The 13,415-nt window shown below is 47.6% G+C and overlaps 1 protein-coding gene across 6 annotated transcripts; it reads right to left on the reverse strand.

The window, feature by feature from the left end:
• Positions 1–2,113: 2,113 nt before the first annotated feature.
• RNF183 (ring finger protein 183) lies at positions 2,114–8,226 on the reverse strand. 6 transcript variants are annotated; one of them, XM_010370467.2, is made up of 3 exons: positions 8,101–8,175; positions 7,169–7,282; positions 2,487–3,253 (listed from the first exon to the last, which is right to left on the reverse strand). In XM_010370467.2, exon 3 carries the CDS (start codon positions 3,214–3,216, stop codon positions 2,638–2,640), a length of 579 nt encoding a protein of 192 aa, XP_010368769.1. In that variant the 5' UTR covers positions 3,217–3,253; positions 7,169–7,282; positions 8,101–8,175; the 3' UTR covers positions 2,487–2,637. The 6 variants fall into 6 exon arrangements, 4 of the variants coding, with proteins under 4 accessions (XP_010368771.1, XP_010368769.1, XP_010368770.1 ...); XR_004054025.1 differs by lacking the exon at positions 2,487–3,253 and adding an exon at positions 5,474–5,702; XM_010370469.2 differs by lacking the exons at positions 7,169–7,282; positions 8,101–8,175 and adding an exon at positions 3,974–4,052 and having other exon boundaries at positions 2,114–3,253.
• Between the last annotated feature and the right edge of the window lie 5,189 nt (positions 8,227–13,415).

Below are 13,415 nucleotides of genomic sequence, written 5' to 3' on the forward strand. Positions count from 1 at the left end.
TCTGTACCGGCGGGTTCCACATCAAGGATTCAACCAACCATAAGTCGAAAATACACTACTGAATATATACAGACTTTTTTTTCTTGTTATCCCCTAAACAATACAGTATAGCAACTTCACATAGCATTTACATTGTATTAGGTATTGTAAATAATTAACAGATGAATTAAAGTATACAGGAGGATGTGTCTAGGTTATATGCAAACACGTACACCATTTTATATCAAGGACTTGAGCATCCTCGTATTCAGGAATCTTCAGGAGGTCCTGGGACCATTTCCCCCTGAATATCAAGGGATGACTGTATATCCTCACCTATCAGAAAAACCCTCAAACTTACATCTTGTCTTATTTGGGTGGTGTATCAACCACTCCAAGGATCTAAGTTCTTTTTTGACTGAAAAGACTCTCCCACCTACTAGCTGGGTGACCTTGAACAAGGTAGCTAAACTCATGGAGCCTCAGTTTCATCTGTAGAGTGGGGATTCAGCTTGCTGAGATTAGTAGGCCCTAGTGCAGAGGCCAGTGTTCCTGGGCTTTCCTCAGCTCCTCCTGTCCTGAGCTGCCCTTGCCTGTCCACTTAGCTCAGGGGACATGGTGAGATCATTGCCTAACTTAGCTGCCACACGTTTAAGGAGCAAAGCTGTGTAAAGAAATGAAGTAGGCCGGGCGCGGTGGCTCAAGCCTGAAATCTCAGCACTTTGGGAGGCCGAGACGGGTGGATCACGAGGTCAGGAGATCGAGACCATCCTGGCTAACACAGTGAAACCCCATCTCTACTAAAAAATACAAAAAAAAAACTAGCCGGGCGAGGTGGCGGGCGCCTGTAGTCCCAGCTACTCGGGAGGCTGAGGCAGGAGAATGGCGTAAACCCGGGAGGCGGAGCTTGCAGTGAGCCGAGATGGCGCCACTGCACTCCAGCCTGGGCGACAGAGCGAGACTCCTTCTCACAAAAGAAAAAAAAAAAAAAAAAGAAATGAAGTAAATGGGGAAAGGTGGAGTCCCAGCTTTAGTGTCATTATCTTTGACGGCACAAATGGAGAGACAGTTGCTAGTCCCCTAGAGGAGTATGTAGGCAGTTTTCCAACTTTGTAATGGAGAATTTTTCTTTATATTGGAGCTTAAAACCGTTTGGTTTTTCTAAATGTGAAATATACGTCTTGGATATTTTGATGTACATTAAAACCCCTGGGGGGAATCTAACATTATTTGCAGCAAATCAACCAACTCAAATTCTGGCCTCTGAAAGCTTATTCCACATATGAAAAAAAACCCACAAAACCTCAAAATGTTATCCTTATATATTTGTGATGGTATCTTTTTTGTACAATGATATCTTCCCCTCCCCCCACCCCGAGACAGAGTTTCACTCTGTCACCCAGGCTGGAGTGCAGTGGCGCAATCTTGACTCACTGCAACCTCCGTCTCCTGGGTTCAAGCAATTCTCCTGCCTCAGCCTCCCCAGCAGCTGGGATTACAGGCACGCGTCACCACGCCCAGCTCATCTTTGCTGGGGATTACAGGCGTGAGCCACTGTGCCCAGGCTGTGATGGTATCTTAACCACTCTAAAATTGTGTCAGAGCCTTAAGCCACCAGGCAAGGTTGAAACTGGGGAAACAGAAATCAGGGTTTTAGACACTGCAAAGTTGCAACTTACCAAGCAACAGCCTGAGCCCCCAAATTCTGTCTGATTGGTTCCTGGAGTCTATCGTGAAATCCAGGATGGGAGCTAAGCCTTTGCCTCTGTCCAGAGTTTCCATCTTCTTGAAGCCAGGATTATGGAGCTTGGGGGAGGGGAATCAGAACTCTACCCTGTGTCCATTCTAATCAGGGCCTCTGTATCTGCCTGGAGGAAGAAAGACCTATTCCTCCAAATCCCAGACTTCCCCTAGTCCACTGATGTAACATCTTTCACCGTTAGATTTCACCTAACACTCCATGAACTACATGGTGGCAAGAGGTGGTCTCATAGAAGCAGCAGCTGAATGAGCACACCCCTTCCTGCTAGTAAGGGCCATCTGCCACCCCTGGATAATCCTACTCTTCTCTTCCCTTAGTTCTGGCACTCAGCACCAGCCCAGTAAATGGTCGTAGAATGAATAAGTGAATGAATTAATGAATGCAGAACAGTTTTACTGCAACTGGTGGCAAGACATCCAAAGAGAAAGCTGAAAAGAAACAAACACACATTTACCCACAGAATTCAAGCTCACTTGCCAATTTTTTTTTTTTTTTAGCAACCCATAGTAAAAAGAGCAATGCAAAAAAAAAATGCACTGAGTTTGAAGCAGCTCCAGTGAGAAATGCAACTTGCTATGCGAGCTAGTCAGGTTCCTGGATACCATTGTACAGCCCTTTGGCACAACTTGCTGTGGAGCTCTGTGGTCAGAACTGCTTGTCTGCCCTTCCATGATGCCACACTCACACCCGGAGGTTGCTCCACATCTCCTAGTCCTTCAAGCTTTTCGTTTGTTTGTTTGTTTTTAATTGTTCCCAGAAGCAAATACGTGGTCTCAACAATCCCTGGATTGTAAAATAAACAACACTACAAAGGAAGACAATACCAAATGAGGCTCTGCAGTCACCATGCCCAGCAGCAACCGAAAAAAGTTTGGTTCCTTGTCTGGGAACAGCACTCACCCCACCCCCCAAAGGAACTGCTTGGTCCAAAAGATGGAGAAGATGAGCAACAGAGTGACACTGAGGATGACGGTCATCAGGTAGGCAAAGATGCGGAACTGAGGGTTGCGGAAACACTCCCTCGGAGAGTAGTGGCTGGGGACGGGGATGGGCATAGGCACAGTGGCAGAGGCCGTGTCTGGGGGCGGCCCAGTCTGGCCCCCAGGCTGGGGGCCGAGGTCCAGCGTGTAGACTCGAGGCTGGCGCAGGAAGTAGCGGCTCTTGGGCTGGTCCTTGAGGCACAGCTGACGGCCTTCCAGGATGACGTGGTGCGGCTCCAGGCAGAGCAGGGTGAGCATGGCAGTGTCCGTGGGCAAGTCAGTGACGGGCTGCCCCAAGGCCAGCACCGTGGGCTGGCGACAGAGCGGGCACAGCAGGCGGCGCTGGGCTGGAGTCACCAGGCTGAGGTGGGCCAGGCATTCCACGCAGAAGGAGTGGCAACAATCCAGCATTTTGGGGGTATGGAACGTGTTGTTGAAGGGATTCCAGCAGATGGGGCACTTGGCCTCAAGCTCCCGGCCCTCCTGCTCAGCCATCCTCAGCCACACACAGGGAGGCCTCGCGGGAGACGTCCTGGCAGAATGGGGAAAGGAGCAAAGGAACAGCCATGAAACCCCATCCCTGTGCTTGGCCTGGGGCAAAGTGTTCTGTGGGTGTTGAAAGGTGTCATCACCATGTTTTGCTCAGGTTCAAAAGCGTTTTGTTCTTGATCACCAGTTCCTAAGCCATCGAGTGGAGTCGAATGCTCCTGCAGCCTCCCCTCCGTCAAGGTGAAGGCCTGGGCCACACCTACCAAGAGCCCCCAAGTGAGCCGGCATTGGAGGAGACGGCGCCCCGGGCTTTGGAGCTGGATGCAAATGCCCCTTATGGTCGGTGTCTGTGCCCGTGGCTGCCCTGAACCCAGGGAGCTGGGGATACGCCGCAGTCTGCGGATTTTGCTAGAGGACAAATGTTTCCTTCCCTGCTACCTCAAATCCCTGACTAGCGCAGAGATGGGTTTTGTGAATTCCCTGGTCTGTCCCTCCTATGGGGACAAATGCCAGCCCTCTTTCCCTCCTCCCCTTGAGCTAGAGGGCCAACCCTCCAGATCCTACTCACCCAGTCCTTGGCCTGGCAAGGGGACCCCTGGAAAGACTTTTCTCCCTACCTGGAAGGCTTGCAGAAGCTCCCCTGACCCATTTCCCAGATCAGCCCTCCCAGAGCCTCTTCCCCTTCCAAAGCCTCTTCCCGGTCCTCTGCCTACCCTGGCTCCTCCTCCCTCCCTTTGTCCTGGGAAACCTTCAGGGCACGCACCTGGGCTTCTGTGGGTTCCAGGGTGGTCAGGCAGACTGCACTGGAGGGCCTGAGGCTCCAGTCGCTCCCTCCCCTGAATTGGCAAAGCTTTGGGAGACTGCCTTCTTGCCACCAACCCAGGGGCCTGTCTCCATGGCAGCAGGCACGCAGCACCTGGGGCTGCCAGGTGGCCCAGTCTGCAGCCTCTTGAGCACACCTGCTTGGAGCCAAGGCCAGAGAGCTTCCTGGGGGGCGGGGTGGGGAGGGAGATGGGGGACCTGAGTTCCCCCCAGGGCATGGTAACTAATTGAACCTGGAAGCCAAACACCTGTGAGATTGTGGGCAGTCCCTTCAAGACCTGGAGTCCCTGGTCTGGAAAGGTAGGGTGACAATTTCCTCTTTCTAGATGTGGAGAGGGTAAGGGAGTCTTTTGGGCTTCCTCTTTCTGGGGTCCTCATTTCTCTTCGAAAGTGGCTGGAACCTCCTCCTTGCACAAAGGGGCTGCCTGCTCAGCACTTCGGTTGCTGTGAAAGTCACCTACTTGGAAGCTTAAAAGCTCAGACTATCAGATTCAGTCCAGTCACCCACTGATCTTTTAATGTGCCTAAATAACTGCAAGCAGCGTGTACAAACCTTGCTGCCTTCTGCTTTGTTCTTAGCACACAGCTGGTCAGCCTTCTGAGATCTTAGAGTTGGTCATCCCACCAACCTTAGGGAGTTAAAGTGGGGAGTTGGAGGGACGCGCACTCCAGCCCTGCTTCTCCATTTCAACCAGAAATACTTGGCTTTTCTCTGTTTTTCATATAGGTCATTTGAATAATCTAAAGAGTTGAGCTGCTGGGGAAAAGAAAAAGTTTAAAAACCAATTCTCCATCTGAACTACTCATTTTGCAGATGAGAGACAAGAAGTGACTCACCCAAAGTCACCCAGCTAGTTAATGGTAACATGGGACCCTTGTCTTCAGACTCATGGTTTTCGAAAAGACGGAAGGCTACATCCACACCGTCCACCTACTCAGTGTGTGCTACTAGCTAGATAATAAGTGTTTGCATGTGATCGGGAATCCCTCACAGCCAGAAGACTCATGGTAGAAATCCAGGAACGGTGCAAGAGGGGAACTGGGGGGAAGGGAGTCTCCCTAAAGCCCCTGATATGATATGATATCATCTATCCTGACTGAGTCGATGTCTGAAGCAAAACCTGCTCTTTATATTCTTTGACCCGTGGCTTCCTGGTTTTCTTCTAGACCTCTGGCACTGCTCCAAACAGGGAAGGAGGAAATGAAGATATGTGGAGGGAGACGGAGCCCTAAGCGAAACCAGGGTAGTTTACCAGGGCTCTGCACCAGTGCTTTCTTCTGCAGTCCATTCATCCACTCGGTCATTATTGAGGGCTTACTCTAGCCCAGGTGCTGTGCAAGGTATTATTGGGTATTAGGGTGAATAAAATAGACATTGTCTTTGACCTTATGACATTTAGAGTGTAGTGAGGCAAAGAGACATTTAATGAGTAATGGGCAATCAATAAATGCACAGTTTTAATGGTTGTTAATAAAAGGCAAAAAGGAAAATGGGCTTCGGGTGCTTGGTCGCTGCTCCCGATGAGACCACCAGAGAATGTTTCTGCAAAGAGGTGACAGAAGAGCTGAGACCAAAGTATATAAGAATCCAGCCACGCAGAGTGGAGGAAGAGCGTTGCAGGCCCGGGGAACAGCATGTGTAGCTCTGAGACGAGAAAAATTCTTCCAATCTGAGAAAGTGAAAGGAGCCCAGGGTGATCAAGCTGTGGTGGCTGCAGCCAGGGTAGGCAAGGTGGGGAGGGACAGGACGCAGGACCTGTGAGCTCAGAAGCTCATCTGGATTTTATTACAGGGGTGAGCGGTAGGATAAGGTACCTGATCCTATTTCCATTTTTAAAACACGATTCTAGCTGCAGAGCAGAGGACAGACTGAGGGGGACAAGACCGGGAAGGGAACACCTGTTCGGGCTGTAGCAGTGTGGCTCAGGCATTCGATGGTGGTGCAGGTTAGGCAGTGGTGGAGAAGATAAAAGGGGATGGGATAAGTGATATCTTTAGGGACAGAATCAAACCCACTTCCCAAGAAGCAGTGGAGCTCTAGGGATCCAGTTATAGTTTATGTCAAGGTTCATGACGCCAGATCCATGGCAATTCAACTGGAATCCATGTCTGTGATTCCAGTTGAATTGCTTGACCTCTCTGTGCCTCTATTTCCCCTTGTGAAAAGGAAGCCAAAACTAGTAAAGCTTTTAGTTAGAGCCCAGCACCCAGTAAAGACTACAAAGCGACATAGCACCTAACAACGGGAATATGTTCTGAGAAACCCATCGTTGTGTGAACAGCACAGAGTGTATTTACACAAACCTAGATGGTAGAGCCTGCTACATGCCTAGGCTATGTGGTCTAGCCTGTTGCACCTAGGCTACAAACCCATACAACTTATTAGGTTCTGAATACTATAGGTATTGTAACACAATGATAATTATGTGTGTATTTCAACATAAACTTAGAAAAGGCACGGTAAATATATGGTATTATAATCTTATGTGGCCACCATCACATACGTAATCCACTATTGACCAAAGCATTGTTATGGATATATGAGGCAACGGAAATTATTAATGCAAATGGATTTGAGAGAAAGAAAGGGTCAAGGCTGACTTCAAAGCCACAACAAAGTTCTCTGCATCAAGCTTTGAGGAGCTCCTGAATCCCAGAGTGTGTTAGAAGCAGACCTTTTATACTTATCAGAAGCCTTAAACTGTATGTAACCCTGACTCATCATTTTCCCCCACTGGGAATTGATTCCATGGAAATCATCAAGGACTTCTGCAAAGATGTGAGTACAGAGATGCCCATCCGGGCTCTGGTTTAACAGTGACGTATGGAGAACTACGTCATCATCCGGTAATAAGACATTGATTAAGTAGATTCTGCTCCATCCATAGGAAGAGATATGATGTAGCCTTTAATATGATGTGGTAAAACTATTAATATGGATATATGCCTAGGATATAATGTCATTAAGCAAAAAAGAACCAGCAACAAAACCATATTACAATATAATCCAATTTTCAAAAAGGTGTGCGCAATGGAAAAAAATGTCTGGAAAGATAAATAACCAAATATTAGCAGTGGTTATCTCTGGGGGCAAGATTGTAAGTTTGTTGTTTTTTTTTTTTTTTAATTCTCTTACCTGAAAATTCTAACTTCACTCCAGTAAGCTTGTATTACTACACGTCAAGATCTCCTGTTTCCCCCCAGATCAGACCTACATTCTCTGAAATTCCATGGCCAGAGCTGTAAAAGGCTGTCCAAGAGGAGGAAGGATCATTATTGCCTGGATCTTTATCTGTGCTGCTCTCCCAGGGATCCTGTTGTTTCAGGATCAGCTGGGGAGAGACTCTGGCCACATATCACCCCCACCCCAAGCCAGGACATCTCAGCTACAGTAAATCCTAAATACTGTCACAAAGTCATCTCCTTGGTCTGTGAACAAGTCATCACCAAATATCAGTTGTCTCCAGCATCACTCCATTGTTTTCACCCAGGAACTGGCATTTCATAGCACTTCACAGTTTACAGAGGTTCCTGGCCCTTGCTAAGATCTAAGTGTGGTGATCCATCTAGATAGGTTACTTGCCTTTTAGGATATTTTGTTTGCAGAAGGCCATTTCATACTCTAACACCACCCTGTGAGAGAGGCTGAATGGGGAGTACAAAGTGTGCCGGCTTTGTAACCAGATTTGGAACCATTTGTCTTGGACAAATGGCTTAACCTCTCTGAACTTCATTTTCCTCCATAAAAAAGGGTAATCATCCCGCTCCTACAGGGTTGCTCTGGGGAAGGAATAGTCTATAAGGTGCCCAGTAGAATTACAGAAGACACGCAACTCTGGTTAGCATGATTATTGTTAGACCCATTTTCTAGATGAGGAAGCCAAGGCTCAGAAAGTTGAGGCGACTTGCCGAAGGCTTCCCAGCTAAAGAGTGGCTGAGTTTGAAAGATGAACCCAGTAGCCTGCCCTCCCAGGCCAGAGTTCACCTGCCGCGCGCTTCAGGGCTGCTGCCTCTCCGGACTCTGGGGCCCTGTGACCCGTCCCTCCGCGACCCTCTCTGTCTCCTTACCTGCTCCCTCGGAGCCGCCTCCTCTGCCTGCCTTCCCTGCAGCCCTGCAGGCATGTACTTTGTTTTCTGACTTCCCAGGCCCGAATTCCAGGCAGCGTGGGTGGGTCTCATTTGCATAGGTCTTAGCGGCGCTTGGCCAGCTCTCATTGTTTCAGGTTTTCTTCTTCCTTCTGATGACTTTGGACTTCCTGTACACCCGGGAAGCTTTGGCTGCTTTGTCTTTCTCCTGTGAGTGACTCTGGCTTTTTTCTCTGAGGGGGTCAAGTGCAGTCATCCTTGCAGGGCTCTGTTCTGGGTTCGGTTGATCTCCTGCCATCCCCTCGGATTCCACTGTCCTCTGCGCGCTGACCCGCCTGGACTCCTGGCTTCTGCCCAGATAGATCTTTCCCTATGTTGAGCCCCTGCAACCAAAATACAAACAGCTCTTGCAAAATACTAACAAAAGCGGCCACTAATACAGCAGAAAAATAGTCGGGAGACAGTTGAGCATCTGCCTGAAGAGCCAGGGTTCTCAAGCAAGGCACACTTCTAGGCCAGAGTTCAGTCCTCACTGAGAATCCAAACTCCATTTAACTAGCGATGGAGACTTGAGCAAATTAGTTAACATCTGCCAGCCTCAGTTTCCTCACCTGAAAATGGCCATAGTACCCTACCTACTTGATCTGTAGATGAAACGAGGTAATATACGTCGAGATCGCATAATAGCACAGTGCCTGGCACACAGTAACTCAGTAAATGTTAACCAGAACTATTATTGTTATACTACCAGTCTGTTCACATGGCCCATCTTTTGTTCCTGCTCAAATTCTTTTTGTACCTATTCTTTTTGTACCTATGGTCCTCTCTTCTCTTCTCTTCTCTCTCTCTCTTTCTTCTTTCTTTTTCTTTCTTTCTTTCTTGATGTATTCTTACTCTGTTGCCCAGGCTAGAGTACAGTGGGGCGATACTGGCTCACTGTAACCCCGATCTCCCTGGTTCCAGCAATTCTCCTCCCTCAGCCTCCCGAGTAGCTGGGACTATGGGTGCGCGCCACCATGCCTGGGTAATTTTTACATTCTTAGTAGAGACAAGGTTTCGCCATGTTGGCCAGGTTGGTCTTGAACTCCTGACCTCAGGTGATCCACCCTCCTCGACCTCCCAAAGTGCTGAGATTACAGGTGTGAGCCACCACGCCTGGCCCCTTATTTCTTTACTGACGTTTTCAGCAGTACTTGAGAAATAAGTAAATAAATGTATCTGCTTGGTGATGTAATCAAACGCCCTAGTCCCCTCATTTTGTGTGTGTGTTTTTTTTTTACAGTAATTTTTATGTATTTATGTATTTTGAGACAGAGTCTCACTCTGTCATCCAGGCTGGGGTGCAGGGCATGATCTCAGCTCACTGCAGCCTCAACCTCCTGGGATCAGGCAATCCTGCCACCTCTGTCTCCTGAGTACCTGGGACTACAGGTGCATGCCACCGTGGCTGGCTAATTTTTGTATTTCTTGTAAAGATGGGGTTTCTCCATGTTGCCTAGGCTGGTCTCAAACTCCTGGGCTCCAGCAATCCACCTGCCAAAAGTGCTAGGATTACACTTGAGCCACCGCTCCCACATTTGATTTTTAAATAGGTAATATATTTACATGGTTGACCACGTGAAAGGTGTGATTTCACAGTGAAAACTTTCTCTTCGCAGCCACCTAGTTTCCCTGGAAATCAAAGTATTATACTATCAGTTTGTTGTGTATCTTTCCAAAGATGTTTTATGCATACACAAACAGCATGTCCATGGCGAAACATCTATGTATTCCCTTACCTCCTTTTTACACAAATGTGCGTATTATGTACCCTGTTCTGCATTTTTCTTTTTTCATTTGCTGATGTATTTGAGATATCATTCTGTATTAGTACATGAAGACCTTCTTCGGTTTTGGCCCGCCGCGGTGACTCACACCTATAATCCCAGCACTTTGGGAGGCCAAGGCGGGTAGATCACTTGAGGTCAGCAGTTCAAGACCAGCCTGGCCAACATGGTGAAACCCCATTTCTACTAAAAATACAAAAATTAGCTGGTGTCACGGTGCATACCTGTAGTCCCAGCTACTCAGGAGGCTGAGGCAGGAGAATCGCTTGAACGTGGGAGGCTGAGGTTGCAGTGAGCTGAGATTGTACCACTGCACTCCAGCCTGGGCAACAGAGCAAGACTCTGTCTCAAATAAAAATAATAGTAATAATAATAATAAGACCTTCTTCAGTTTTTTAATGGTGTATCAGATTTCATTGAATGACTGTACCATAAATCACTTCACCAATCCCCTATTGATCGAATCCCCTGATTATAAATATATAAATATTGAATGAAAGAATAATGCGAAAATGCTGATTTTAAGTTAGCCTGGAATTGTGTGAAAATAAAACTATGGACTTTGGGAAGTTTTAGATCTCTAAACAAAATGTCTGAGTAATTCTCCTCTTTCTGAGCTGGAGATGAGAGGTATTTGATCACCGATGGCCTCGAAGTTCCTCTCAGCTCTGGAATTCCCTGCTTTTCGGTGTCACTACTGGTTAACTGAGGTTAGTGGGGTTTCGAGACACTGATTTAGTCCAAAGAACCTGGTTTGTATTTGAGAGTTTGGAATTCATGCTTTCTGACTTGGCAACATAAGAAAACATAAAGTTCATCTACTTTGACCTGATTATGTAATTCCCCAGAAGTATCAAAAAGATAATTTTGGTTGAGTGAGGACATTCATTGTAGTTTTATTTTAATCCCAAATGATTGAAAACACTCCAAAACCCCATCAATTAAGTGAAAAACTACATAATCATTTAAAATGATGATATAGAAAGATTTTCATTAACTTGTAAAAGTGGTCACAGTATACTGTAAATGGAGGGGGAAAGCAGTTTAAAAATGGTGCATGTTGGCAGGGCGTGGTGGGTGGCTCACGCTTGTAATCCCAGCACTCTGGGAGGCCAAGGCGGGTGGATAACAAGGTCAGGAGTTTGAGACCAGCCTGGCCAATATGGTGAAACCCCGTCTCTGCAAAAAAAAAAATACTAAAAAAAAAATTAGCCAGGCGTGGTGGCGGGTGCCTGTAATCCCAGCTACTTGGGAGGCCAAGGAGGCAGGAGAATCACTTGAACCTGGGAGGCAGAGGTTGCAGTAAGCTGAGATCACGCCACTGCACTCCAGCCCAGGCAACAGAGAGAAACTCCAGCTCAAAAAAAAAAAAAAAAAAAAAAAAAAAAAAGGTGCATGTTGGCTGGGCACACGCCTGTAATCCCAGCACTTTGGGAGGCCGAGGTTGGAGGATTGCTTGAGCCCAGGAGTTCAAGACCAGCAACCCCGTTGCTACAAAAAATCAAAAAATAAAAAATTAGCTGGGTGTGGTGGTACATGCCTGTTGTCTCAGATACTCAGGAGGCTGAAGTGGGAGAGTCACTTGAACCCAGAAAGCCAAGGCTGCAGTGATCCCAGATCTCACGACTGCACTCTAGCCTGGGCAACAGAGCAAAGACCCTGTGAAAGAAAGAAAAGTAAAAAAGAAAGAAAAGAAAAGAAGAAAAGAGAGGGAGAAGGAAGGAAGGAAGGGAGGGAGGGAGGAAGAAAGGATGGAAGAGAGGGAGGGGAAGGAAAAGAAAAGGAAAGAGAGAGTATGTAGCATAAGCCAGTTTTTGTAAAGCATAATTTATGTATAAAGACTGCAAGGCCGTGAGGCAAAATGTCACAATATTTATCTCTGGGTGCTGGCCACTCATGTTTTCATGTTATCACTTTCTTCTTATATTTTCTAAGTTCTCAAATATGTATTACTTTTGTAGTAAGAAAGTTCACTTAGAGAGTAAGTTAAGGCCGGGCGCGGTGGCTCAAGCCTGTAATCCCAGCACTTTGGGAGGCCGAGACGGGCGGATCACGAGGTCAGGAGATCGAGACCATCCTGGCTAACACGGTGAAACCCCGTCTCTACTAAAAAATACAAAAACTAGCCGGGCTAGGTGGCGGGCGCCTGTAGTCCCAGCTACTCGGGAGGCTGAGGCAGGAGAATGGGGTAAACCTGGGAGGCGGAGCTTGCAGTGAGCTGAGATCTGGCCACTGCACTCCAGTCCGGGCGACAGAGAAAAAAAAAAAAAAAAAAAAGAGAGAGAGTAAGTTAAGTCTGAGTATTCTGCAACCAGGGTATCCAGAACTTAAAAAGATGAGCAGGTAGGGCAGGTAAGAAGTCAGTCATGACATTGTAAGCATTGAAATAAAAATAAAATAAGTCATGGCCAGGCGTGGCCTGTAATTCCAGCACTTTGGGAGGCTGAGGCAGGCAAATCACTTGAGGTCAGGAGTTCAAGACCAGCCTGACCAACATGGTGAAACCCCATCTCTACTAAAAATATAAAAATTAGCCAGGCGTGGTGGTGGGTGCCTGTAATCCCAGCTACTCAGTAGGCTGAGGCAGGAAAATCACTTGAACCCAGGAGGCGGAGGTTGCAGTGAGCCAAGATTGCGCCATTGCACTCCAGGCTGGGCGACAAGTTTTTTGAGACAAGAGCGAAACTCTGTCTCAAAAAAAGAAATAAAATTTAAAAAGTCATGGCCTTTTTCCAGGTCACTAATTGTCTAGTGAGTCCGTGTATTATCATCATGTGTGTGGGTGGTCAGGCTAAGGAGTGCTTTTCCAACACTGGAAAATTTTTCCAGGGAGATACCTGGGAGAGATAGTGAGGCATCTCAGGAACTTGAGAGTTGAACTAATTTATAAAGTTCATGCTTTTTGGGGGCAAGGTCAGCCATCCGGAAAAGCACCTCACCTAAGCAGTACCTTAGACCTGGGTGAGTGAACAGTCATGAGACTCGGTGGAGCCCAGCCAAGGTCTGGAGCAGAGGCGTGGGGTGGTTTTAACCCGTCTGGGAAGGAAGAGGTGGCAGGAGGCAGAAGGATGGAGAAAAGGTGATGACTGCAGCAGGTTTAGAATCCGGGATGGTCAGTGTTTAGCAGGTCCCAGTCAAGGGCGGAGGACAACTCTCCCTAGGGGGCCACCATGTCATCATCACTCAGAGCCTTGCCTGAGGCTTGTCTAGCATTTAGGACAGTTCCGGCAGCTTAGGCTTCAATTAGAGATTGTTAGATATGCAAAATCTGGCCGGACTTGGTGGCTCATGCCTGTAATCACGGCTCTGGGAGACTGAGGCAGGCGGATCCCTTGGGGTCAGGAGTTCGAGACCAGCCTGGACAACATGGCGAAACCCCGTCTCTACTGAAAATACAAAAATTAGCTGGGCATGGTAACAGGCGCCTGTAATACAAAAATTAGCTGGGCGTGGTAACGGGCGCCTGTCATC

Source organism: Rhinopithecus roxellana, chromosome 16 (genome assembly GCF_007565055.1).
Source record: "Rhinopithecus roxellana isolate Shanxi Qingling chromosome 16, ASM756505v1, whole genome shotgun sequence".
Taxonomy (NCBI): domain Eukaryota; kingdom Metazoa; phylum Chordata; class Mammalia; order Primates; family Cercopithecidae; genus Rhinopithecus; species Rhinopithecus roxellana.

Coding starts and splice junctions, on each gene's coding strand:
- RNF183 (XM_030920055.1), bottom strand. CDS start 3,859: ATGGGTCAGGGGAGCTTCTGCAAGCCTTCCAG. Junction 3,254..3,827: donor AGCTTCTGCAAGCCTTCCAG/GTAGGGAGAAAA, acceptor CCATTCTGCCAG/GACGTCTCCCGCGAGGCCTC.